Here is a 27,580-nt window from a genome sequence, read left to right as displayed (position 1 = left end):
ACAATATCCAGTCTGAACGTTTCTACCTCATACCCCACATTAGGCTCCTTCCCAGCCAGAGAGGAGACATTCCATGTCCAAAGAGCTAGCTTCTGCTAGCTTCAAAGGGGTAAAGACATCTTCAAATGAAGTGGATGGTAAATTGGACTAGGTATTACAAACACTGTAATTTGCTTTACTAAATCTAGCTCAGGTGTTAGTATAGTACAGTATCGTTAGGATTTTAAATGGATTCAACGATTTATTGACTGGCATGTATTTTTTTCAAAATTGGCACTATCAGGCATATTCTGCTCAGGTATGCATACTTAAACTAATCTTTTGAACACTGGTGACTTATTCACAGTAATGTTAATTCAAGTAAGACTTAACAAAACATGTTTGACATAGCTAAATGTCACGCCCTCACAAAACAAGCCCAACTACAAATTTAACAAGCTTAGCGGCCTTCCCCAACAATGACTTTGATAAGCTTACCTGCTTTGCTTCAACATAAACTGAGGTTTCTACAGTTTTATTGACTAAATAATAGAACACCAAGTGGATAGAAAATTGTGAACAAGTCTCGAGTTGTGTAACGTTTTTATTGGTATTTCTGGAGAAGACCATGGGTTTTACAACAGATTCAATAAGTCATAGCTCTAAAGAGGGAGTGAGCCAGAGAATCAATCTACAACTGTAGCCATCAGCTGCTTATTACGTCAACAGGCAAGCTCCTAACAACCTTAAGGAAAAATAAAATAAAAACAGACAAACCCACCAGTTTATCTTTCAGTAAATAAGAGTTCGGGGTTTTCTCATTCATCTCTTCAGGAAAAAGAAAAAGAAAAAGTTTCAGGTTTACATCTTTAAACGTTTGCTTGGTAAGAGCAGTGGGTGAAATAATTTGACAGAGATGATCCTACAGTGAGGAAAAACAAGAGCCGACTAATGTTTAAACTGTTTCCAACGAAACATTACAAAACGTCAACAATGAAAAGGAAGACGGAAAAGGATAGAAGGTATGATGGGTGTGTGTGTGTGTGTGGGGGGGGGGGGGGGGGGGGGACTACAGCCTCCACAGCCAAACGACCTTTTTCTTTCAGAGTGGAGAGTTTCATTATATACACTTATAAATATATAGATATCACAGCAGACACGTGTAAATCTATATATTTCCATTACATTGACAGATGGAAATGGGACACACTTTCTTTTGTCGCTTGTCCGAGAAAGTGAGCCTCATTTGTCCTGCTTGCCAGCGCTTCTGCAGCTCTGCTGAGAGGAGCCTAATCAGAAACCTGTGGACACACAAGTCCAACCATTAACACAACTGACAACACAAAAACTGTAACTGAACAAGTTTCTTTTGCAGAATTCAAGAAAGATACAAACATGTTACCAAGAGTAAAGTGAAGAAATTAGGGTTAAAAAGTCCCCCAAAATAGTACACATCTATGTAGATGCTTTGGTATTTAACAGGAAACAGTCCCAAAATGTGAAAACCTGTTGCACACAAAAAAAAAAAACCAACAAAAAAACAGTACTTCTCAGTATGTTTATGACAAACAATATGAAAATACTATGTTGTCAAGTGAGTAGGCTAAATAGAAACCATGGGCAAACATGAATCGTTTGCAATGGGACCATTATGTCATTATCATATTCAGTTTAGACAATATTTTCTCGACCTGTCACGAATAGTCCACGTCAACAATGTTGATTATATAATCCGTCTATGCTGCTGAGGCCACGGACCACAACCTCCGGACGGCTTCCGGAAGGAAATTCTGGTCCATTATCCGACATCTCAGGAGGGAGAAAGAGTGCACCATTAATGCTACAATATTCTACATTGTACCAAATCTGTCAAAACTTTTTTTTTTCCCCTTCCGTGTCATCTGCCTCAACTGGCAACTGCTGTGTGCAGCTCTGATTCTGCATCATACGCGAGTCCTCCTCAGCTGAATCAGCTAATCTCATTGGTTTATTTCAAACCAATCATTCAATGGCGGTTTATTTTTATTTTTTTTTAATAAAATGGGTACATATTGTTTACACTTATTTTATATTCAGTTTCCATATTTAAGTTTAAATTGGATGTGTTCAATCAAGAAATAATTCATGTATATGCCTAATGTATATGCCTAACCCGACCTCCATGGTGGGGTATTCCGAGCATGTCCCACCAGGAGGGGATCCCAGGGACGACCCACGACAAGCTAGAGAAACTATGTCTCTTGGCTGACCTGGGAACGCCTGGGGATCCTGTAGCTGACCAAACATTAAAAACAAGTAAACAGAGTTTACACTCCAAATTCTAATTAATTACAACAGCGCTGTGTTTTGTACGGACTGCACTGCTTTTTCCGCACGTTCTCACGTGTGATGAGGTGGAGACTGCTTGCTGGAGACAGTCAACAGCTTTTTGATTCAAGATTGATTGACCTGCTAATCCGTCAATCAGCTCACAGGAACTGGCTACCGGTGCAACATAGGCCATGAGTGCAGGAGTTGTAACAACCTCATGGCCTATGTTGTCAAAACTCCCGCCCTCATTGGTCGATATCGCAACTCGAAGCTCATATGTGAGTGAGATTACGCGATAGTAGGAGAAGAATGAGGATGGGGGGGGGGGGGGAAGATGTTACCTAGATTTCTTATGTAATATATTGAAATTTCAAGTATAAACTCTGCTGTCCTGTTATTATGTGTGGTTAGCTACAAACTCCACTTTAGGTCAATGTCCGAGAGCAGTTACTCCGAGGGCAACTCCTGCCCTCTGTGTTTGCCAACTACGTGTTCCTCGACTACGACCAAGAGATGGAAACGGGAAGGGAGAACAGTAGATACTGTATAAGGTTTAATAATTAAAGATTAGTTAAAATGTGAAGTTAAAATGTGAACTGCAGCCATCTTTTTCTCAAATATGTATCTTATTCACATTTTTAAAATTCTGGTACACACATGCACGAAAATGTCTGGTGGTGGGAGGCAGGTCCTACTTCATGGATTTCACTTTTTGTGGGGGAGGGGGGTTCGGTACACAATATGAAGAAAAAGACATTTGAAATGGGACAAATGCTCTTTCATGGCAAATACTTTTCATTTTAATCAGGAGTATCATACAAATAATTGAAGATGAATAATTTTACATACACAAATGTCGCTGTACACAAATGAGTTAGGGCCGCTCAACTAATTCACTTTTAATTGTGATCACGATACTGGCTGCCACGACTAATTAATCCTTGGGGGGTTGTGAAAAACACAGTACACTTTTTGTTTTCTTCCCAAAAAAAATGTCACGGCTTTTGAGGTGTAACAGCAAAATCATTTAATATTTTTACTTTCAACCACTCAAAATACTCAGTGGCACGCTTTTATGGACAATAATAGCAGAATTTTGCTAATAGCAAAACTAACAATGTTGTATGTACAGATATTAAAAAAAAAAATTGTGGATCATTTCTACGACGATTCACTAACGATGTACTAATTGATGTAAAAACAAAATATTTGTAGATCATTTCAAGAGACAGAGCATTGAATACGTCACTAAGTCATAGCAAAAGAATGTGTTTATGCATGGCCAGTTTCTGACAAGGATAGTTTTTCACTCAACACGACCACCATGTTTGGACAAAAAATGGCTCTGCTTTTGAGGTGTCATCACAACTGCACTTATGAAAATATTGAGTGACATCAGTCCTATCTATACATATCTAAAAAAACAAAAAACAAACAAACAAAAAACACTAAACAAAGGCTTTATGCTAATTTCCAAACTAACTTATGTTATACACACACACATACAAATAAAATTCATTTGAAATTTTTAAAACTAAAGTTTGTATAAGACCTATAGACTAGTTTTTATAAGCCCCACAGACTAGTGTATGAGCTGTAAACAGCCACATTCAATAACATTCATTTTCAGTCATCCATCCATCCATTTTCTAGAGTTGCTTATCCTCACAAGGGTCACAGGCTTGCTGGTGCCTATCCTAGCTGGCTTCGAGCAATAAGTAGGCGGGGGACACCGTGAACTGGTTGCCAGCCAATTGCAGGGCACACAGACGAAAAAGCATTCACGCACCCAATCACACCTAAGGAAAATTTAATATGTCCAATACACCTGCCATGCATGTTTTTGGAGTGTGGGAGGAAGTCGGAGTGCCCGGAGAGAACCCACATGGGCTAGGGGATAACATGCAAACTTCACACAGAAAGGCCAGAGCCAGGTGGATTTCAACTCAGGTCCTTTCAACTTTGAGGGGGACGTGCTATTCACTGCGCCACCTAGCCACCCCAATTTCAATCTGTGGACCAATCATTTATGCTGAAAACAATCACTCTGCAGTTTATTTATTGATTATCTTATTTATTTATTCGATTACTTGTTTTTATCAGCCCTGCCCACCGGTCACTAGGCAGGTTTTTGTAAAGGCATGCCCTCTTAGCTGCAGACTTCAGGTGTGCACAAAGTTATTAAGTTAGTATAAATTGCTATAAAACATGACTGAGGCTCTGCGTGTCATATTTCCGTGCAGAGCGTTCACGCATCAAGCATCAACCGAGTAGAAGGCTTTATTTTTTTCATTGATTTGCACTCGGCAAGTATTAGCTGTGTTGCTCTGTGTGCCAAGTTTTTGTCTTGGGTGAATTTGTGTTATTTATTATAGTTTATTATTATTTGTAAGTATCAAGCCTTGCTTTCAACCGCTTATTTTAAAAGAGGGCAATAAATAGACATGTTTGACCAAACATGATGAATGATCTTAATTAATAATCGTGATTTCAATATTGACGAAAATAATTGTGATTTTGGACATAATTGTGCAGCCCCTAAAAGGAGCGGAAAAATATGACTTCCACCAAGACCATTACAAAATAAATGGTTGAAATTGCTATCAATTATGCGGATTGTATTTGCAGACCGGCACTGTCCCATTTTGCTGGGGTCCATTTTACGACCAAATATGGTGATCAAGATTAAAGGGTTTTGGTTGGATTATTTCTGCGTATACGGTTGGAAAGTTTATCTACAGTCATGGGCCAATGCAAATGACACAACTATTAATTTTCACAGTCTGTGGTTTCAGGTTTTATAATGGCAATTTGCATATAGTCCAGAATGTTATGAGGAGTGATCAGCTCAACTGCGATTAATTGTCCCTCTTTGCCTTGAAAATGTACACCAAAAGCACATTTCAACTGCATTTCAGCCCTGCCACAAAAGGACCAGCTAATGCCATTTCAAAAGCCCCTTTCACAAGTCAAACTCTTCCGTGTTACCTGGGTAGCTTTAGTTCCTCTTTCCCTTCACACCAAAAATCGGCCCAGGTAGGGAAGGTTGCTAAGCATCTACCCTGAACCTTTTCAGCACCTAGGTGCGACTAGGGTCTTGGGCGAGCTACCCGGGTAGCTCGAGGGGGGCGTGCAGTGCTAACTAACGCTGATTGGTTGGTTGAACTCTGAGGTGTGTTGTTTCAGTATCAGCAGCCGCCATTACGCTTTGTTTAATATTCTGAAATTGTGGAACGAGAGAACAGACTCTACTGCGTATTGACGGCAAAGAGCACATCCAACTCCAATTTGCTTCAACTTCAAGAAAAGTCGAGTCGATGACCTGAATGCCCACCATGAGCTAGCGCGTTTGTGATGCTTAAAAAAAAATTAAAAACACACGGACAGAACATCGACTTAAGGAGATTTACTTCCGGCGACCTGGATCAGAAATCCGCTACATTTAGTGCTCAGTCTGTGTATTCTTTTGTATAGATTTTTGTCATATGCCGAGACACGCTGAAACAAAAGCTGAAAGCTGTAGGCAAAACGACTTCTCCCCACTTCTACTTCGTTGTTGAAGCAAACTGGCATTGGATCACGGAAAACCCGAATCACGCAGCAGGAATACACTGATGCAGACTTATGACAGCAGACAGCCGTAGCCGAGTAAGCGGCATGCACTATCCCAAAAGCTCTGCATCTCAAAGGGGAACACACGGAAATCGCTCCCGCTGGCGTTTCAGTCTCGTCGAGTGTCCTCTCCACGATGGAAGCTCCCGAAAAGAACACATCCACCACCGCCAATTGCTTTAGTGCAGATGGTCCTTTCCATCGTGTACTTTTAGCTGGCTTCTAGTCACAAAACACTCGCTGGAATTGGGAAGGTGTTCGCTCCAACAGCGACTTGTAATTTTGATAGATTGTGTAACATGTTATTTAGTATGAATAGTGTTTTCATTTATTTACATTTGATTTCTATTAGAAAAGATGTGTTCTTAGTCAATGTCATTTGAGTGGCGTGCGAGAAAGAGAGAGAGTGGTGTGGCTGAGTGAGACTGACGTGAAAGGGGGAGGGGGGCAGACAACTATGCATTGGTCCTGTCGCGGTTTTACCCTTAGGGAATCCAAGACACTTCCTCCTTTCTTTTCTTAAATTGATAGATTGCACAGCTTGAATAATGTATATGAATTGATGATTATAAAGTTAACAGCTGCAAATAAAGAAAATGCTCCATTCTCATGCAGTGTGTGGCAGCTTCTTTAGTTCATTATCCTATTATATTCATCTTTTTATTGTTAGGAGGGGGGGGGGGGGGGTGTTAATAGTTTTATCACTCAAAACCTTTGGCCATGACTGTATATTGGTGGTTTGATGTGTACGTATATACACCAGACAGCGTTTGGTCCTCATTCAAATGTAAATATCCATTATTAAATTGTTCTTTGATGAACAATTGAGGCATTGTCTCGGGAGATGCCTCAGGTTGGTAGACAGTAACTGGATGGAACTAAATTTACATTTTGTGACCTTTAAATACTCACTGGGCACCTGTGATGCTCTGTAATAAGACACATCTGAGAGTTTTTTTCCACAGGTGTTGATAAAGTGACTAAGAAGAAAACAAATTTTGAAGAAGAATGCAGATGAGACAAATGGAAGTTAAGAATAGTCATCAGAATGAGTTAGTCAATGATGAGAGAGCATGAGAGAGAGAGCCAGAGAGAGCGCAAGTGAGAGCCAGCGAGAGTGAGAGAGAGAGCCCATTGTCCAGCCCCAAAAAAGGAACATATTACCAATGTGGCATAGTTAGTAGTCAAATTCCCCAAGGACGTCTTTGCTATGGCAAGACAGACCAATTGTATCACTCTCTCATCCTTTTGACTTTTGGCTCTTCCACATTATCTATGGCATCATTAGTCAAAAAAGGAGTAATAACCTTAACTTTGCCATTTTTCCAATTTGGTTATTTTGGAGATTTAAGGGGCACTGGGGTGTGGGTTGCAGAATACAATAAGTAAAGCCTACAGTATTGAGACAAGGAGCAATTGGTGTCTATCAAAAAAAAACGTCGCTTGGCTGTTTGCTACTAACCTTTCATGTTTGGCTTGGATTTGTCAGTTTGCTTGCCTGTGGGAGTTTGCGCCTGTTGGCCTTGGCCACCGGATGAGGCCCCCTGCTGCGCTGCTTTCTGTTTCAGCATGGTCCAGTCAAATGTGTAGTCATACTGGTGGTTCAAAGTCCTACAATAGAGTAGAAAAGCTAGTCAATGTTCCATAAAGCTTGAATTTTGGTCTACTGAGTCGAACTACTGAGTAAAAAAAAAAGTCAAGTGGAATAATTTAGCAATATGGATGATAATCAACTCATTCAGTACCACTGACTTTACCAGTAACACATTTTAAAATACATTTTTAGTGGACTCCAAAGAAATGTAACTAAAAAATCAATTTAAACTGGACCGGCAGTGAATGAGTTGAAAAAGAACCATCAATGCTGCAGGTCAACCATGTCCCTCGGGTAGTTCTGTGGGGGGAGTATGGGGTACCGGAGCCACTGATAAGGGCTGTTCAGTCTACCACCAATGTCGAGTTTGGTACACATTTCCATTTTTTTTTTTTTTTTTTTTAATTTACCATTGTACTGTACACGAAAAATCTCCAGTTTGGTTAGCTTTGATGGTTTCCAAGCATGGCCAGTCCACTTTAAATCAAACCACAGATTTTCAATAATATTCAGGTCTGGGGACTGAGATGGCCATTCCAGAATGTTTTGCTTCTTCCTCTTCATGAATGCCTTATTAGAATGATCAGAATTTAGGGTAATTGTCTTGTTAAAGTATCCAGGAAGGGCACAACTTTTATTTTGGCACTGATTCTTGAACATTGTTTGCAAGAATTTGCTGATACTGACTAGAATCTATGCAACTCTCAATTTTAACCTCTAACAAGATTGCCAGTACCTGCAATGGCCACACAACATGGAGCCACCACCAAATTTACTGCGGGTAGCAAGTGTTTGTCTTGGAATACTGTGTTCTTCTTCCGCCACGTACATCTCCCCTTATTATGTCCAAATAACTCAATTTTAGTTTCACCAGTGCACAGCACCTTATTCCAAAATAAATCTGGCTTGTCCAAATGTGCTTTAGAATTCCTCAAGAGACTGTTTGGGGCAAGTGCACAGAACTACTACTTACTCTCCCATAGAGCATCTCCTTGTGCAAAGAGCGATGGATGGATGGTCTTTCACTTATATAGCGTTTTTCTACCTTATGTACTCAAAGCGCTTTACACTAACTAGTGATCTACCTACTGATGACGCAGCATCAGGAGCAATTGGGGGTTCAGTATCATGAATAGTTGATCGATGCACATCGTCACCATCTGCAGCAAGATTATGGTGTACTAGGTCTTTTGAACTAGTCTGTAGGGTGTGTTTGACAGTTCTCCCCACCCTTTGCCTCTGCATATCCGAGGTTTTTCTTGGCCTGCCAGTGCTGGCCTTAGCTCGAACTGTGCCCATGGACTTACATTTCCTCACTATGTTTCTCACAGTGGGAAGTAACAGCTGAAATCTATGAGCTAGCTTTCTGGATCCTTTCCCTAAACCATGATGTTGAACAATCTTTGTTAGCAGGACAGTTGACAGTTGTTTCGAGGCTCCCACATTGCCACTCTTCAGGGAAGATGCACAGAAAATAACTTGCAACCTTAAGTAGTCTTTTATGATTGGCTTCACATGAGGATGTAGGTCAACGATCTTACAAAAAAAAATTGTGTTCCAATAGTTAGTGCTAAAGATATTCAATAAATTAATAAAGCAAAGAGTGCCCAAATTTATGCATCTGACTACTTCTTTCACACGACTGTATATGCAGTTTGAGATGTGTTGTATTGTCTTTATGTTAATGCATGTGCAAGGATTTTTTTTTTCCCCTTTAAGGCAAGTACCTGAAGAGGATGCGGAAGAGTTGCCGCAGATACATGTAATCTGGAGCCTCCTCGAAGCGTAGGCCACGGCAATAGTTCAGATACATGGAAAACTCTGCTGGAAAACCCTGAAAGCATGAATGAACAATACGTTGATGGTATACGGTTGTGATACTTTTCAGCAGTTGCACCTTTATTATGCACCAACCTTACAGAGGATCTCCACTGGGGTAGACATCTTTTTCTCTGAGATTTTTTCATACTTCTGCTTCTTTGTGGCAGCCTGGTAAAACAGAATGTTTACTGTGGCTAAAAGCACATTCATGGACTGTAAAAGAAGTGGCTATTCTGAACAATTCTTTTCATTTTTCTTAAAACATTTTTAAGGCCACGTTTACTGCAGGCCTATCTGGTTCCAATGAGATGTTCTTCAAATCCACATTTTAGGCCTGACTGTCCACACTGTTTCTAGCAAGTGTTCGAATAAGATCTGGCCCTGCTCAAACAAAGCCACATTGACCGTTTCACCAGCTGCTGTAGCAAGTGTGTTGAAAATGGGGCATCATCCTAGCATGTATAGGGATTTGGACATATAATTGTGACAGCAACAACAACAAAGAGTAACAGTTGGTTATGTTCAAAGACAATTGCGATTTTCCTTCTCTAAATTTTGAATGCACAGGTTCAATATGCTCTTTGTACAACTTATTTTTTTCCCCTGATAAAATTTAAAGTCACAGCCATAAATTGGAAATTACATTTTCTGATTAGAATTGCTCTTTGAAAGACTTCATATTTTTGTTCCCACTCTCATGAGGGCAAAGGAGACACTTATATTCAGGGATGCACTTTTTTTTTTTTTTTGTTAGGGACTCACATGAGTACCAAGACATAGTGTTTGGTACACACACTTTCTTTCATTAAAAAGTCTTCCAGAATGTCATTCTCAATGTCGCTCCCACATTAAGCTGTGTGCACTTAGCAATGCCATGTTATTGAAGCCTGTGTCATCAAAAAGTTAAATACGTCAATCAATTATGGTTTGTCTGGTTCATTCGTGACAGTTTAAGTCAGGGCATAATTCTCACTTTACAGTGACACGGTAAATGATCTCTTTCATACACTCAAGAGAATGATACGCAGCCTTAACAGCCAGATGATCCTGCTTCAATAAACAAACAAACATCCTCAACAGGAAGACACAGGACACACACGCTTAGCTTCATAAGAGACTAGGAAAAAACTATTAGGCAGTGCCAGTGTTGTTCCCGCAGTTTGTCTCACAACCGAGCAAGAGAGCGATTACATATTGCTTATCGAGTCGCTTGTTTGTTAGCCATTAGATGCGCTACATTCAGAAGACGTTACACATCAGTGACTGCTGTCACACATGTGAACCTGCGTACTATTTATGTGCATCATTGCTTATGTTGATCAAAATTACCTCACCAGTATGAACCTTTAACAGGATGTTGTCAGAGGATGTGGTAACTAAGCAGATTCATCACTGGGTAGCAAATGCTATGGACCGGGCTCACAGAAAGACATAAAAGTGGACATCTTTGAAAATATATTGGTCGTGCCATGATCAAATACCTTGTTAATTGTGCTATAAAGTTTGCCATACAAGCTCTATGCTAGAGAACAGCAAGTTATTGTGCAAAAATTATTTCAACGTTTGACGTTTGGAAACGTGCAATCAAAGATTAAAGAAGGCCAAATGAAGTACACTTGTAAATGATAACACATTTAAGGCTTATTGCCCGAAGGTCTCGCTCGCTCTCTCACTTTTTTTTTTAAAGCATTTATGTTGACAGAGTACCAGCTATATTTACATACCTTGAGTCCTTGCCATGGTAGACTGGTTCTGTTGAAGTACATCAGCACATAGCCTAGTGACTCCATGTCATCACGGCGACTGTAAAGAACATTTTTACTTCGGTAAAGGAAGCTAAAATAACCATTATTTACCTAAATTGGGAGCACAACAAAATTCTACGCAAAGATAGGTTATTGCAAAACTTTCCTTCTGTAATAGTAACTGAGTGAACAGACCTTTGTTCAATGCCCAGGTGTGCATTGATGGAGGCATAACGTGCTGTGCCTGTCAGATTCTTGTCTTCTCTGTAGGGGATGTGCTGTCGTGTACGGTTGTCTCTGTACTTCTTTGCCAATCCAAAGTCAATAAGGAACAACTGTAAAGAGGGAGATCACCACAGTGGTTATTTAAATTGAAAAACCAGGTATTAACATGGATAGCCATCAAATCCACACACAATATGGAAAATATGGAAACACATTTCTCTCAGTATCTGTTGATGGCATACTTCTTGGGAGTATAATACAATTGCTAATATAGTTTTGTAAGGGCACCATCACCAAAAAAGGTTAGTTTTCTCTGCAGATAAAATTGCCTCTGACCAGAATGCCTCAGGTTCAAACACCTCACTGAAAAGATCACATGGCAACCCCTCCATTGATCATCAGTCAAGTCTGTCAAAATGGCTGTGTTCAAAGTACATGTTGGTCATAATGAAAATCGGATTAAGCCTGCAAATGAGGGTAGAGATCGAGGTTTTAACATGGAATTTTAACAAACTGTTAATTAGGGCTGAGGACTAAGATTCTAGCGGAACTAGGACTATAACTCATTTTGATTTCAAAATGCCGTGCTGAATTTCGATTTCTAGTTAGCCAAGCGTTAAGAAGGATGAACGATGAATTTTGATTCCTAGTTAGATGGGCGTAAGAAAGACGAACAAAGAAGGGCCGTGTACACGTAGCCTCTCTCTGCGGTAGTCCTTCTCTGGCGTGTGTGAACCCTGCTTGGGACTATCTTGGGATTAGGCGTGTGCGGGTACACGGCAAAGAAGCTACGGCAAACAGCAAATCTCCCGAGAAACAACGATATACAGTATGTACATTCGTACATGATCATCCTGCTTATTATTAAAGAACAAATGAAAGAGTGAAGGATTAAAACAAAAGCGTAGCATGATTAAACTGCTCAATAATATTATTTTCTCAAAATTTTAAAAAATAAAGCTTGCATGTTAATACTATTACTTTTAGAAGAGTCGAATGTAACACCAAAACCAGAATTATCCAACTACAAACGGTGCCCAACTGTACTGCTAATGCTATAAAAGTTACAGTATGGTGTATACAGGAAGATATATTTGGAAGCAGCGCAAAAATTGACATGCTAAAGAGTACGCAAAGCCTTCAAAGTATACAAAGCTGCGCTCAACAAAATTACAACACAGGTATGTACAAGTTAAATTATATGATCTAATTTTCGAACTATCTATTTTTTTTAAAACTATTTTTGAAACAAAGGTCAAAAGGCAGAATCCGTCGTAACAAACTAAAACTTATTAATGTCATGGAATGGATAGTATTGCGTCTCATGGCTCTGTAGTTCAATCAGGTGATTAGCAGTAACTCGCTAGCGATGACCATTTAAGGTCAACAAATAATACCTTTACAGAATGTTATAAAAACAGAAGGAATAGTGTCCTTAAAGTCACTTACAGGCCAAAGCCTCACCAATATCCAATGAGTCAAGTTAAGAGTGGAGGTGCCTCTTAGCTACGACAACGTCAATAACCAACTATCTTCGACAAGGTCAATAACTTCAATTAACTTCGAAAAGCCTTCAATATCTTTAAGCACGTTTCGTGTTTGACTGCTCTCTCTAAATTTGAATATCTAAAATCAAGCCACTTTAGATTACATGCAATCACAGGTTATATTTTGGGGCAATACAGCTCTGGTGCATTTTGAAAAACTCAACAACTTTTCCTTTTCTTTTCTGAAACCACTTATACTAATATTGTCTTAATATTGTAAGGAAAGCTCACTTTTTCTAGGGGCGGGAGTGTTTAAATCTCTTGTGGCTGCTATTACAACACTGCAGGCGTCTGCAAGAAAAGTCTGTGTGCAAAACAATGGAGCAAACAGGGTTCTAAACTACAAGACAGACATTTTTAAGTCAACTTATTTTTAACGTCTACTTACCCAACTACAATCTTCACTAACAAATTGCACGTTGAGAAATAATGTCAAATAACTTCAATAAAGTAAGATGTTTCTGAAAAGAAACGACAGCAATGGACCACTATACAAATCATTGCGGAAGGTAGCAAAAATGGCCATTAAAGGATTTAGACAGTTTTTCAATAAAAAGGATAAATAAAATTATAAATTTCAAAAACTCCCAAATTAATGTGTTCTTAATGACCAACAGTATGTTTTAAATATAATTGTAAGACTAGTTCAAATTATATTACTGGGGGGTGGCACTTCTCTGTAGGCTGCCATGTTTGTTGTTGCTATGAACAATGGTAAATGCAGCACCTCCTGCTGTCCGTAATGAAAAACTGTCTAAATCTTACACAGTGTCCCTTTAAGAAACTGGACCAATATGATTATTGCTTTGGAATTGTCAGATTAATGATTACAACAATCAAACAACAAACAATCAAAGCCCATATTCCAGTGAGGGGCAAATGCACCTAGCACCTGTGAAAGTAGTAGCTTTATTGTTCTCTGCAAGGTTTGTTCCAAGTCGGCTTAAGTTTGCTAGACGTGCGCCTTTACTGCTTTTCTTGCAAAGAAGACTTTTTTTTAGCATGTTCAAGGTGGTTGCCTTATGGTCAAAACTACAATGTTAAAAAAAGATAGATAAACAAGACTCAGACCTTGTCTACACGTAGCCTGGGTTCTTGCAAACTTGCAGTAATTGTCTCTGTATTGCCTTATTTGCTATACGTGGCCGGGCATTCCCCACCCCATCAAAACCGAATCTTTCAAAACCTCCAGCCAAGGTGGAGATTTGCCCAAGCCCCCAGTTTCGTGGTTGCATGTAACCAGCTTAAACCGGAGATATGCGTCATCGGGCTAGTCTTTTTCCGGCCAAGGATGTAGATACTGGTGACGCCAGAGGCGGAGGTTCTTTATGATTGGAGAATTTTGGCAACACGACTGCTGCCTAGCGGCTTGACGTGCTTCTAAGTGAATGAAACCACAGTATGCTGGATTTGTATCGACACGATTTCTTTAAATAAACAACAACAATGAGGAGGAGACTATGCAGATTCAAATAAGCCGGTTACATGAAAACAAGGCCTCAGAGACAGCGTTTTTCTTACTAAACTATGACCAAAAATCAAAAAGATTGTCATTCAGTTGTATTTATTCCATTTCTTTATATTTTATAGGCACTAATCAGAGCAGTACTCCAAATTCCATTTTATACCTTGTAATTTAAATTTTGATTTCAATCAAGCATAAATAATGGATGGATTATTTTCAGTCATTCAGCCATACGTAACAGCGCAACAATACACATAAATTAATGAATACCTATGCAAATAAATAAATGTGATGTGTTTTCACAAAACAAGGCTTCTGTCAGCAAAAATGAAAAAAATCCTTTAAAATGATAAGCAATACATGGCGGTAGCTCAAAGTTACAGCACATTGTATGTTGCCAAAACTTTTGGGAACATTCATCTTTCAAACGTCAAAACAACCAGTATTGTAGGAAAAAGATATGGACCCGAAACGTTCAGGATGTGTCAAATGACCACTTGAGAGTTCATTCCAAAAGCAGGTAAGAGATTTGAATATTGTAAAATCTGAGGACGTTCCAACAGCTCATCAAATGAAATTGGGCAAAAATGGTTAAAAATGGTTATTTGGCGTCTACCCCCCCCCCCCCACACACACACACCCCAAACAAAATTTTTCCATTATGTTTACAATTAATTCCTGAGGCATCATTGGCCAAAAACGGCATGTTATGTTGCTGTGTGTGTGGCTTTAAATGTCAAACTATGGCAATGGGAGATTTGTTTTTTTAAGATTTTTGTGTCAATTGAAACAGTTTGCCATTTGGTGTGGCCTAGTAGTGATCGAAAAGTTTCATCATGAATATTATATCTAAAAGACATTTGGCTACAAAATGAAAATACATTTTCTTATCAGAGATCTTAAGTGCTTGGTCTCTTCAAAACCTGGTTAAAACCAATGGAATTTTTACCATTAAATGAGACCTCTGCCCCAAATGTTGTGTGTGTGTGTGTGTGTGTGTGTGTGTGTGTGTGTGTGTGTGTGTGTGTGTGTGGGGGGGCTAATTTCAGAATGTGGTCTTAGCACGAGCACTAATAAAACCTTCAAGACATTTGAGGCTCTCGTTATGCGATCGAGCCCCTCAGCACCATTCTATGTGGCAGTTATTTACTGTCCTCCTGGTCCATATTCTGGATTCTCAAATTAATTCCCTTAAGTTATGGCTGATTTAATAACTCAGCGGATAATATATTAATTATGGGTTGACTTCAATATTCATATGAACTCCCCCCGTTGTAGCCATTTATTATAGCATTTCAAGGTATAATCTATGCATTTGATTTTACACAAACAGAAGTAGCGACACACCGGAGAGGCAATATCTTAAATTTAGTGTTAAACCGTGGCTTAACTGCCTCAAATGTCACAATTTTGCCGTTTACTAATGCCTTTGTCTGATCATTATATTATCCTAGCTCAGAGTGGTCTTGTTGACCGCAACCAAGTCTATGAGATTAACTCATCAACCACAGCTGCACTTTCTGAACTACTGCCTTTTGGAACAGCTGCTTTTTCCCTCTTTCATTGGTTTAGTTGATAAGATCACAAATTATTTCAATATGGGTCTTTTAAATTCCCTGAATTCTATAGAACCGTTAAGATTTAAAACTCGTTCGAAGCAGCACACTCCGTGGTTTATGGATGAAACGCGCACACTTGAGTAGAAAACTTGAGCGTAAATAGCAAACAACCAAACTCGAGTTTTTCCGTCAGGCCTGGTGCGATAGCTTGCTGAAGTATAAAGAGGCTCTTCAGTAGGCTAAAACATATTACTTTTCTAAAATTATTGTTCTTAATAAATACAACCCCAAGTATGTATTTGATACGATAACAAAGCTAACACGAAAGCAGCAGATTAATCATAACTCCCTCCATTCAGCACACGATTTCATGCAATTCTTTACTCAGCGGATTCAGCTAATAAGGGATGAAATAAAAAATACAGTGCCACTTACCCTCTCAGGTTCTGTGATTGCTGATGCTAGTTTGGACGATCAGGTTCATGAAAGTCTGGTAACCCTGTCCCAGTATAGTATCCCTGGAGTGTCTTACACACTAGGTTAAAGCAGCAAAGCCGACATCCTGCATGCTTGACCCGCTTCCAAGCAAACTCGTTAAAGACTTATTCTCGATCTTAGGATCATCTGTCTTGAATATTATCAATCTGTCGCTCTCTGGCATTGTACCTGAAGCTTTTAAGACAGCTGTCATTCAATCATTACTTAAGAAACCTCACCTACATCCTGAAAATCTCTCTTATAGACCAGTGTCACATCTACCGTTTATTGCAAACATTCTTGAGGAAGATGTAGCACAACAGCTTAGCGATTACATGATTGATAACGATAGATTTTAACTCCTTCAGTCAGGATTTAGGGCCAACCACTCAACTGAGACAGCCCTTGTAAAAGTGACCAATGATCTTCTCTTAACCATGAATTCTAACAGCTCATCAATATTATTCTTGCCTGACCTTAGTGCTGCATTTGACACTATTGATCATCATATACTTATAGTATTGATCATCATATTCTTATAGAACATCTTAAATCATGTGTTGGTATCTTGGGATCAGCATTTTCTTCGTTTAGATTTTACATGCTGGGAAGGACTCATAGGGTCTCTTATGGCAATGCAATCTCTAAATCTTTCTGGTGTCTCGCAGGGGTCAGTACTTGGTCCTTTACTGTTTAACAACTATATGATCCCGCTTGGCGATATTATGCGTAAACATGCTATTAGTTTTCATTGCTATGCTGATGATAACCAACTATACATGCCTTTAGAAATAACAGATCCGTGCAAGTGCAGTTAACTGGTGGCCTGCCTTGACAAGATTAAACAATGGATGTCTTCCAATTTTCTGCTTCTCAACCCCAGTAAAACAGAGATGTTAATTATTGGTCCTGTTCTTCATCAGTACTTGATTAAGAATACCACTTTGAACCTGGATAATTGTACTATAGCCCAAAGTTCTTTTGCAAAAAACCTCGGCCTGATAGCGGACTCAACTCTCTCTCTCGTTTTTGAGTTTTTCCTTCCCCTTCTCGGAGCTTTGACAGAGGATGCTGTTGTGTATGTACAACAAAAATATGTCTCTGTATGACTTCTTTTTCCAAAAGAAATCTCGACATGACCCCTTTTCCCCTGTGAAGCCCTTTGAGACGTCGGTGATTCAGGGATATACAAATAAAATTTGATTGATTGATTTCAAGGTGTACTTGCACTTTATAGCTGGGTGATAAATCCAATTACCGTATTTACCGGACTATAAACCGTGATTTGAGCCCTGCGGCTTATAGTCCAGTGCGTCTTATCTGCTGGTTTTTCCCACCGGTCAAGCAAATGTGTGTTCAATAAGTCAGTTTACGGAACAACTATGAAATAGAACTGAAAAGATGTGAATCAATGGCTGTGCTCAAAAAGACTTTTAAAATATTAAAAATATTTTAAAAAAAAAAAAAAGGTCTAAATTGAATAAGATCTTGTTTAAAAGTTTGTGAAGTGTAAATCTGATATACGGTATGTAGTATATATGATTGAATTTATAAATGTATGATTATACACATTCGTTATTTGCAGTATGTGCAATGTTCACTAAAATAATCTATCAATTATACAACGGGACACAGAATGCTATCGAAGTATTTAACTGCAGTATTCTGTTGGTAATATCCATTCATTTTCTATAAATATACTGTTGGGATGAAATATGCAGGCATGTTCAGTCTGTAAAAGAGAGGATGTTGCAGTTGGTAGACAATTAAAAAAATATATAAAGAAAATTTAAAAGTTTCATATCACCACCATATACCTGAGGCTTTTAGTCCAGTGTGGCTTATCCGTTGCAAAAGATTTTTTTTTTTTTGGCTCAATTTTTGCTGCTGCGGCTTATATACCAGTGTGGCTTAGTCCGGAAAATGTGGTAATTAGATGATTACTTCGGCTGTTTAATTTTGGATATTAGGAGAATTAGCGAAATCATTAAATTGATGTGTGTATAAATAATAGAATTAACTCTTCTGCCCTTACGGTTTAGCGGCTAAACGTCTCGTTGACAAACAGCGCCTCACACCATCAGGCTGCCATGTCATTAAGGATGTTGTTTGAAAGCAGACTGTCCATGACAAAACAATAACAATAATAACAAAACAAAAAAAAGCTAACGTAGTGATGAGTAATGGGACTCGTAGTGAAGGAGGATGACAAAAATTGGCGTTTTACTGACATCAAAATGAACTGGCGAGCCAAAAATGCAAAATATGTATCATGAAAGCATACACACTATCATCCATTCATCAAAATGGTCCCCTCTGGACCACTACTCACAACAGTATCATGGGTGACTTATGTACAACTTTACCGCCACACACAATTTTCCCCACTTTGACATTTTTCCCATTAAATCTTTGTAACTAATAAATGGAATGGTTGCTGTTTACAAGAGAAAAGCAGTGCACCATTTGACACTCAACAATGCAGGTGGGATGATGCTGATCTCTACTCGGGATGTTAAGGAGTCATTGGGGTGGCGGGGGGAATACTAAAAAGGCATCAACCATCTTTCATTAAGGGAGTCTGGTGACTGAGTTGAACTCCATCCCTGGGGTTCAAGTCAAATAGGTAATTAAAAAGTTCCTTAATCTGCAATGTTCTAAAATCCAAGGAGCAATACCACTGTTAAGGACAGTCTTAAAACCTGATTATAGTCCTGCACAGTGTGGTGTTCAGGACTTTGCTGTATATTACTTCCTCTTTAAGCCGTTGCATTTGCGCAATAATCCTATCGCTGTGATCACAACCACTACCACAACAAAAAAACAGAGAAACAGCACAATTTGTTGGCAGAAGCAGACACAAACAGCCAACAGTGAGCAAAACCTTCATTGTCTACCAAATGAATTTTGACCAAGAATGTGCAGAATTTCTGTCAAAATATGCAGCAATTCTAAAACTAACATACATTGTTAAACTAGACAAATATTGTAGTCTTCAGCCGAGCAAAGCACGAGTACCATGTGTGATCTGAAGATTAAAAATAAAAAAATAATGACTCCTGATGATAGTCGAACTGAAGTACTTGTAAAATTGAAAGAGGATTCACAATAACAGCAGACATTGATACTTAATTGGCTATGATTCAACAACATACAGTATTTGTTCAATCCATAAAAGACAATAAATTTTGCTCAGAACACACCTTGACGTAGTTAGACTAAATAAATAAAACTAAACCAATGTTATGATTCATTTGAAATTAAACAAATCACACAATTTCCTAAAAACCAGTACTTACTTTGGTTTTGAGGCTTCAAGCAAACCATGCTTGATAGTATATAAGAGTTACTGGCCTCTACCAATGCAGGACTGAGACAAGACAGCCTTTGCCTTAGATGACCAAACTTGAAAACTTTACCGTCCTCTTCCAATGGAATGAGTGCACGCTCGGTTGTCAGGTATGATAGGTGCAAAATGAACACTAATTGTTAATTGTCATTCACGATGCCTGGATAGTTAATCAAAATTGCGAAGCGACAACTGCTGTTGTGAGGAAGCTGGTGTTGCAGTAAAGGTCACACCTGGTTTAATCCTGAGAAAGATGGGTCCTGAGAAGAGCTAACCGCCAAGCTTCTTTTCCTCTTCCCCACTGATGAGTCTAAACACTAGGGCAGACAGTAGAGGGGCAGGGGTCAAAAATCACACAGCCGCTATCCACCTTTAGTCACAGTTAGCAAAAGTACAACAGGTACTTGTCGTTGTACCCACTTAATTTAATACCAATTGGTTCTGTACAACAGAAAAAGCACCTCTTGTATAGGCCTGTCATGAATGGTCGATGTTGTCGACAACGTCGATTATGTAAATTTGTCAACCTTGCTTTCTCATCGACTGGGTGCTTTATTATTCTTTTATTTTCCACAAGAAGTGTTTTCCCTCCAGTAGTTTTACCCCTCCCCAGAAGAAGAATCAGATGCGGGTGAGGGGGGATTAAATTCATTGTGCTGACAACATAGCGGCAGTACATGCACAACGCGAAGCTCGGTGTCTCTTCAGTTTGCAGTTAGCAAAGATATTCCTGCTCATTTCAGGTCTGTTCATGCATAACAGCTTGGCTTTTACATCATACATCCATCGGGAGCTTTCGGACATAGAACTACAAAATTACAACCTTTTTATCAGCAACCATCGCCTCATCCATGAGTGATGGAAAACGCCCTGCACTTCGCATTCTACCAGACCGATAGGAGGTGCACACAGACCAGGTCGAGACCATAAACAAAGCAGGGGGAAACTCGGAGAGCTGAGAGCTGGGCTGAAGCTAACAAGATTATCCTCGCTAATGTGCTGTCATTGGTGAACAAATTGACAAGCTGCGACTTTGGATTATACAACACAAAAAAGTCGGACTGCAATGTCATGCTACTCACGGAAACAGCTATGCAGTGGAATACTGGACACGTTATCGAACAAACTGTGACTCCGGCAAGACAAAAAAAGTCACTGCTTAATCGACTTGAAATAATCATTGGTGACAGCTCTAGTATAATTAAGATTGCAACTACAAATACAAGGTCCTTTTTTAGGTTATATGTTCTATAGTTTGATGATCGATTGGGTCATCATTCAAGAATATTAAAGATATTTTTCTCTGTCCAAGACAACGGAAAAACCAATGCTTAACACCAAAGACAAATCTTGGTAAGGGCAAAAAAAATTCGGTATCCTCTATAATACTTGTGTTTGGGTGGAGGGGGGGGGGGGGGGGGGGGGGGGGGGGGCACAGCAGACATGCAACAATGTGGCACACACCTGGATTTTCGGCCACATTATTTGCTTATTGTTAATATTCGTAGACCTTATTACAATCATAACCATAAAGCAAAAGTCATAACAAAATGGCTCAGGGAACAAAACATTAAGATGTTGAACCCTTGGCCAGGAAACTCTCCAGATCTTAATCCCAATGAGGATTTATAGTCAATCTTCAAGAGGTGGGTGGACAATCAAAAACCCACAAATTCTGACAAACTCCAAGCATGAGATGAGATACAAGTCCCACAAGATGAGATATCTCAGGAGATTGAGTCCACGAGAACAAGATATGACAAGATTTTTTACAAAGTTTGTAAAATAAAAAAAAAAAACTAAAAAAAGGGAAAAAATTGCCAATCCAATTTCAAAGAGATTTAATTTGATTGAGCAGGCTACAGTAAAATTTTTCCATATGCTGCAGCAATAAATTATTCAGCGATCTCTCAAGATAGTTCAAAATGAACACACTAAAATACTTTTCACACGCTGCTTAAACTAATGCAAATAGTGACATGCTCACTGCCAACTGATGTCGCAGGGCAAGCAAAAAAATCAGTCCTGGTGGCAGTTACTTGCATCTTTCATGGCATCAATTACGTTCGCTTTGGTTTTCTTGTCAAGTGTTGGAACTACAGACTTTGTGACTTAAGTGATTTTGTGACTAGATCTCATTCTGCACTCAAGGGTGTGGATTAGCCGCCGAGCTCCACTGCGAGATCCGCTGCCTTCCACGATCAAAAATGGCTGAATAGCGAGCGCGATGTACACACCAATTTCCCGTGTTATTTTGGTAGCGCTCACAATTGATGGGTCAAGTGGGAATGCAAAAGCCTTACTTATTTTTGCTTGCTTGTTAGAAGGCGTTTTTGAAAAGCTGACTAGCTTCAGGTTTTGGTGGTAAAACTGCGAATGCCTTTGCATACAGTTCATGTTAGGTGCAGTGTATGGCATGTTTTCTTTATACAGTGTATGGCATCTTTTATTTTATTTTTGCAAACTGCCTTTATCTTATTAGTCAATCTGTTTCCATCCTTTTCCTTGATTGGAAAACAAAAATGTTGCCACACAGATGATTTATAACTAATCGGGCCATCATGTATTTCCCCTGTGTGCTGTACTCCATTGAGCGTTTTCTTCTTTTCAGTTAACGGTGGATTGCAAACAATGGTTAGGTGCATACCGCCACCTACTTGGGCTGCACAATTAATTGAATTTTAATCGTGATCACGATATTGCCTGCCACGATTAATTAAGCTGATCCTCTGCAATTTTAACATTTAAAAAGCCGGCTACGTACTGTACATTCTCAATAAACAATTTTGACCTTTATGAAATGCATCTAATTCTATTTTTTTCATACCATAGAAACACATCTGACAAAAATACCTAAAATACCCTGAAGCAGCAGACTTTGTGAAAATTAATAGCTGTGTCACTCACAACTTTTGGCCATGACTGTAGTTTCTGTTAAATGACACCATATTTTTAAGGTTGGATAGTTTATCTAGTTTCTTGTAAAATGAGACATTTTTAAGAAACATTTGTTGAATGAGCAACACAACCGAGTGTGGGTTTTATGGCCATGTCAAATGTACCAGATCTTTCTTTACTGCTGATACAGTACCTAACAGCTCAATCTGAGATCAGCCCTGTCGCAACCACACACTTTCAGCAATCGCAAACTGTAGGCTCCTTTAGGTTTAAATTCAAGGATTCCATGAAGTCAATGGATACAAATGGTCTACACACATCTGTTCAAATATCAGCTTTGAATGAGACCAAGATAAAAACATTTTCAATATGACCTAAAACTTGTTAAATCAAATCTCTTGGAAAAAAAAACTAACAAATCTTTTAGGAGATGGACAGGGAAAACTAGAGATAATGTGGTTGCACAAGTGTGCACATCCCCTTCTAACCGGCAATGTGGCAATACAATACAGACAATACAGTCAGAACATATGTCATTAGCAACACTAGGCAAAGTAGATCAAATATACTGCACTTTACATTATTACTATAGATAAGAATCTAGTTTTTAGATTGTCTCGTCATGTGCACCTGCACTTTGTTATTGTACATGTAAAACGCAGAGGATAGTCAGAAACGCAATTTCGATTCCTTTGTATGTTAAGCACATTTGAAAAAATTGACAATAAACTTGACTTTGACTTATTTAAAGCAGTGCTACTGTTATATTTTACCAAGCCCCTGTGAAAGAAATTTTTTTCACACCCTCCCACTTGATACGCTGACTTATAAATAGGATTATTCTCTAAAAAAATTATTGTTTACCTTTTTAACATTAACAAAAGAGAAACTTTCACTAACTGTTTATTTTTTTACAACGCTTATATGGGTTTCAGCTTGGTTTAAAACAAAAAACATTAAGAAAAGTGCATCCAAGTGCAGGGGGAGCGAAAATGTTAACATATTACAATTATACTTAATGACAAAAACAAAGCTTTTTCCCCTGGGGTGATCCGCACCCTCTCCCAACACCCCAGGGTGCCCCGCCCCATTGTTTAAGAAGCACTGATTTAAAGTAACCAAGGAGGCTTTTCCTGATTTTGGAGCCACATCTTACATCTTAGCAGTTATCGGCAGAGAGCCTCCACGCCAAAGGAATGCAATTGTTCATGGTATCAAAATATTTCCGAGGCATTAGCTATACCGTGGGGTAGAGTAAAAAGCTCAACAAGAAAATGTGGCACAACATTGACACAAAGAATTAAATGTTCTTCCAAAATGACGATGAGATTAAAAGTCTTAGAAGCGCAAAACCATGTGACGATGTCCAATCCTTGTATGACTAGGCTGTGGAGTAGGGAGACAAGACTGAAGCCTTACTTTAGGGGAGGGAGGAAAAAAAAAAATCCAAGCCCAGCTACGCTTTCCAAAACCACTTCATAGCTAGTTTTTCTAGAATGCAACTCATGTATTACAAGTTTAATGTACAGTGGTACCTCGGTACTCGACCATAATCCGTTCTGAGGTGGTGGTCGAGCACCGATTTGTTCGAACACCGAAAGCAATTTTCCCATAAGAAATAATGGAAAGTATGTGTGCACAAGTAAATGTGCACAAGCAGTACATGATAAAGATAAAGATAAATAAAGCATTATAAACCATTTTGTATAATTTACTTACGTTTTGGAGAGTGGTTGATGGCATACAGGAATGGATGTGGAGAGGCCGGGAGGGAGTTACTCCTTCCATGATGACGCTAGCTAACTGCGACGCGAGGTACACCGCGTTCATATTTTGCTATAATTTCCTTCTTCGGTTCAATAGTGGTCCTCATTGTTTTCCTCTTTGCCTTCCCCTTATCACTGTCTTTCTTTGGACCCATTATTAAGGGCTAGAGCAACACGAAAAAGTTTAAATCCGGGAAGAAATACTCGAACAAACCGCTGGCGGTCTGAGTTGAACTGGCGCTTACCCGCTGGCCGAGAAGGGCCGAGGAGCGCGTTCGGGTCGGCTCGGCTCGGCTCGGCTAGTCGAGCACCGAAAATCTGTTTGAGGTCCGATGCATTATCTACTTGAATTTTTTGGTCGAGCACCGATTTGGTCGAGTATAGAGGCGGTCGAGTACCGAGGTACCACTGTATTAATATGAGAATGCTATTTCTATATTCTTGTCCTTGTGATAAACTGCAAGGCCTCACTGCAAATGCAACAGCTTGTGCCAATAGAAAAGAATAGAATGCCTTTATACGAGTACAGCAGGTATACAATGAAATAGGAGCACTGCTCCATTGGTGTATATTGAATAACTATGAAGAATAAATACAGTAAGTAGAGCTGGAAGCAGCTATAAGGGGGCCTCACAGACCTGGGCAAGTTGGGGTATGAACATGTTGGGGTATGTTTGGGCATATGGTGAACATAGCCAATCTTCGCAGAATTTTTCCCAGTTGTGCCCTTGTGTCTGATAATGGAGCATGCCAAATGTGAAATTGATCGGGTCAAGGGGTTCCGTACCTGCAAATGTACAAAAACTGGCCAAATGGCACATTTATAAACTGATAACTCTGGTTCTGTACACCCTAGCATATGACTTTTAATTTTTTGTAGGTCTTGAGGTCCTACATATGTCTAAAAAAATTTGCAACTGGCTACGGTTTTAGCATCATTTGCGTTCAATTACAGCAACTTTTACTGATTTGAGGAAACACCTGACTTTGAGGTGGCGTACAGAACCACGGCCATTATCACAATGTCGTAAAATTTGGTAACCGTCATCCTCCATGTCTCGATGCTATTCTGACAAATTTTGCTGCTCGGGACCTATTAATAACAATAATAATAATAATCTAGAGAAGAACAAGAGGGCCCTTGCAGCGGTCGCTGCTCGGGCCCTAAATAAGGGCAATCTCTATTGTTAATTGTGTGATCTTGTTTCGTTAAGAGCATCAATAGCTCGGGGAGGGACTATATTAGTCTGTCTGGCTTCTATGAACCCTGTATCACAGTCCAGAGGGCAACAGTTTGAAAGCATAATGAACAAGATCATTTGAGTCTCTAACAATGTTCCTTGGTCTGCTCAGGTACAACGAGCTGCAATGTCATCCAAGGAGGGTAGAGCATCCACTGATTTTCTGGGCGGTCAAAATTAACCGTAAACATTCTGAATTGTACGTGACACTACAGTTACATCAACAGTACAACAAAAGGATTGAACCTTTATACGTGTACAGCAAGTATACAATGAAATGGGAGCACTGCTCCACTGGTGTATGTTGAATAATTATGAAGAATAAATACAATAAATAAAGGGCAATCTTTATCGTTAATTGTGTGTTCTTGTTTTGTTATTAAGAGCATCAATGGTCCTGGGGGGGACGACAACAGTTTGAAAGCATGATGAACAGTATCACTTGAGTCTCTGACAATGACCTGCAACGTCATCCGGGGAGGGTAGAGCATCACCAGATTTTCTGGGCAGTCTAAATCAACTGTAAACATTTTGAATTGTGTAAAGAGACACTTCAGTTACATCTATAGTACAACAAGAGGATTAACCCAATGAAACTCATTGGATTCATGAGTTCTACAAAACATTCTCATTCAATCCATCGCAAAGTATACTTGCTCAACTGTATATGTAAGGACATTTGAAAAATAAAGATAGACAACATTTCAATTGAGTTAATGTGAATGACTAATATAATTAAATATGGTCCCTGAAAAACCACTCCTCACATTGTTAGTCATCTTCCCATGTATTGTTTTCACTTAACACATTAGTTTGCTTTCACAAAAAACTCAAGGGTGTTTCAGAATGTGAACAAGTGATTAACGTAGTACTGCCACAAATGTAAACTTTACAAATATATTATCCTATCAATTATTTCCTCAATTGATGAATAAAAATTTAGCTGCGACTGCAAGTGTTACAAATGTTACATGCTTGACTACAATCAGTGACGTGTGATAATAATCAAACAGGACATGGGTTCTTTGAAGGCAGAAAATGTTATTTGGGTTTGGAGGTCTCAGAGAAGCAGAACCTACCTTGATTTATGAAGGTATATTTAAAAACATCATAATTCTTCAGAGAGCTGTTTGCTTGTTCAAATTGAGCAAGTGTTGGGAGGAAGGCCGATTCAGTCTTGAGCTTTCATTTTCTCCCTCAAAATTCATTCCTATTTTGGTTGTCAGCAAAAAACATACCTTGTACTGAACAGCATAACTAATTCAAAATTAAATTATGTAAACATTTTTCAATAGTAAATTAACTAGCTGTAGTTCACTGACTTACTGTACACAGGTGAAAATACAGTAGAGATAGACCGATAGCCTTTTTCAGGGGCGATATAGATTTTGGTTGTCAAGAAGGCCGGTAACAGATAATGGTAAATTTTAATCATTCAAAAATAACACTTTTAAAGTGTACCTCCGGAACAAAACTTTCTGTCAGAGACTGGCTGCAGCCATATTTGCACCTGAAAGCCGAGCTGTGACGCACATTCGTTGATAGGTAAGCCTGGATGCTATTAACTGGAGCTGGCAGCACAAGCTTGGACAATATTCCAGTCTATGAACACTATGGTGATCAGCGAGTAATTTCAGTATTCACACAAGTCTGGATGGAACCTCGTTGTGGAGAATATCCAGCAACATAGAAGAGCAATGTCTGGATTACATTTCAGTTTAAAAAAATATGTTCTGTCAGAAAACTTACCGGTTAGACAGCTGATTGGGACATGCACTTGTTGATGAAGCCAGTGATGTTTGTGGGCAACATATGCAGGTAAATCAGCCTTCAAAGTTAAGCCTTCAAAGTTTTAATCAATTTTCTTGGATTTTAGCCACTTTAAGATGGTTTAGATGGCAATAAAAGCACATTATTAGTCTTTGGCATGTGATCAAAGCAGGAGCCTCCATCTCCGCTCTGCCCTGTTTCTCCAATGCAACGCGGCTTTTT

The 27,580-nt window shown here is 39.1% G+C and overlaps 1 protein-coding gene across 3 annotated transcripts in view; it reads right to left on the bottom strand.

Moving 5' to 3' along the window:
* Window positions 1–565: 565 nt before the first annotated feature.
* Window positions 566–27,580, bottom strand: part of csnk1a1 (casein kinase 1, alpha 1) — a 52,026-nt gene continuing 25,011 nt past the window's right edge. Inside the window, exons 5-11 of one of the 3 annotated variants that reach the window (XM_088431145.1) lie at window positions 19,917–20,000; window positions 11,257–11,396; window positions 11,041–11,119; window positions 9,410–9,484; window positions 9,223–9,329; window positions 7,400–7,512; window positions 566–1,280 (exon numbers count right to left, since the gene is read on the bottom strand). In XM_088431145.1, coding sequence (XP_088287271.1) covers window positions 1,273–1,280; window positions 7,400–7,512; window positions 9,223–9,329; window positions 9,410–9,484; window positions 11,041–11,119; window positions 11,257–11,396; window positions 19,917–20,000 — 606 coding nt within the window. In that variant the 3' untranslated portion in view covers window positions 566–1,272. Of the gene's footprint in view, window positions 1,281–7,363; window positions 7,513–9,222; window positions 9,330–9,409; window positions 9,485–11,040; window positions 11,120–11,256; window positions 11,397–19,916; window positions 20,001–27,580 lie in introns of all 3 variants that reach the window. The other 2 variants (XM_088431144.1, XM_088431146.1) reach the window with 2 other exon arrangements.

The sequence above is a fragment of the Hippichthys cyanospilos genome, chromosome 13 (genome assembly GCF_059441005.1).
Source record: "Hippichthys cyanospilos isolate Australia breed blue-spotted pipefish chromosome 13, RoL_Hcya_1.0, whole genome shotgun sequence".
NCBI classification, from domain to species: domain Eukaryota; kingdom Metazoa; phylum Chordata; class Actinopteri; order Syngnathiformes; family Syngnathidae; genus Hippichthys; species Hippichthys cyanospilos.
This window is presented reverse-complemented; position numbering and strand designations above follow the sequence as displayed.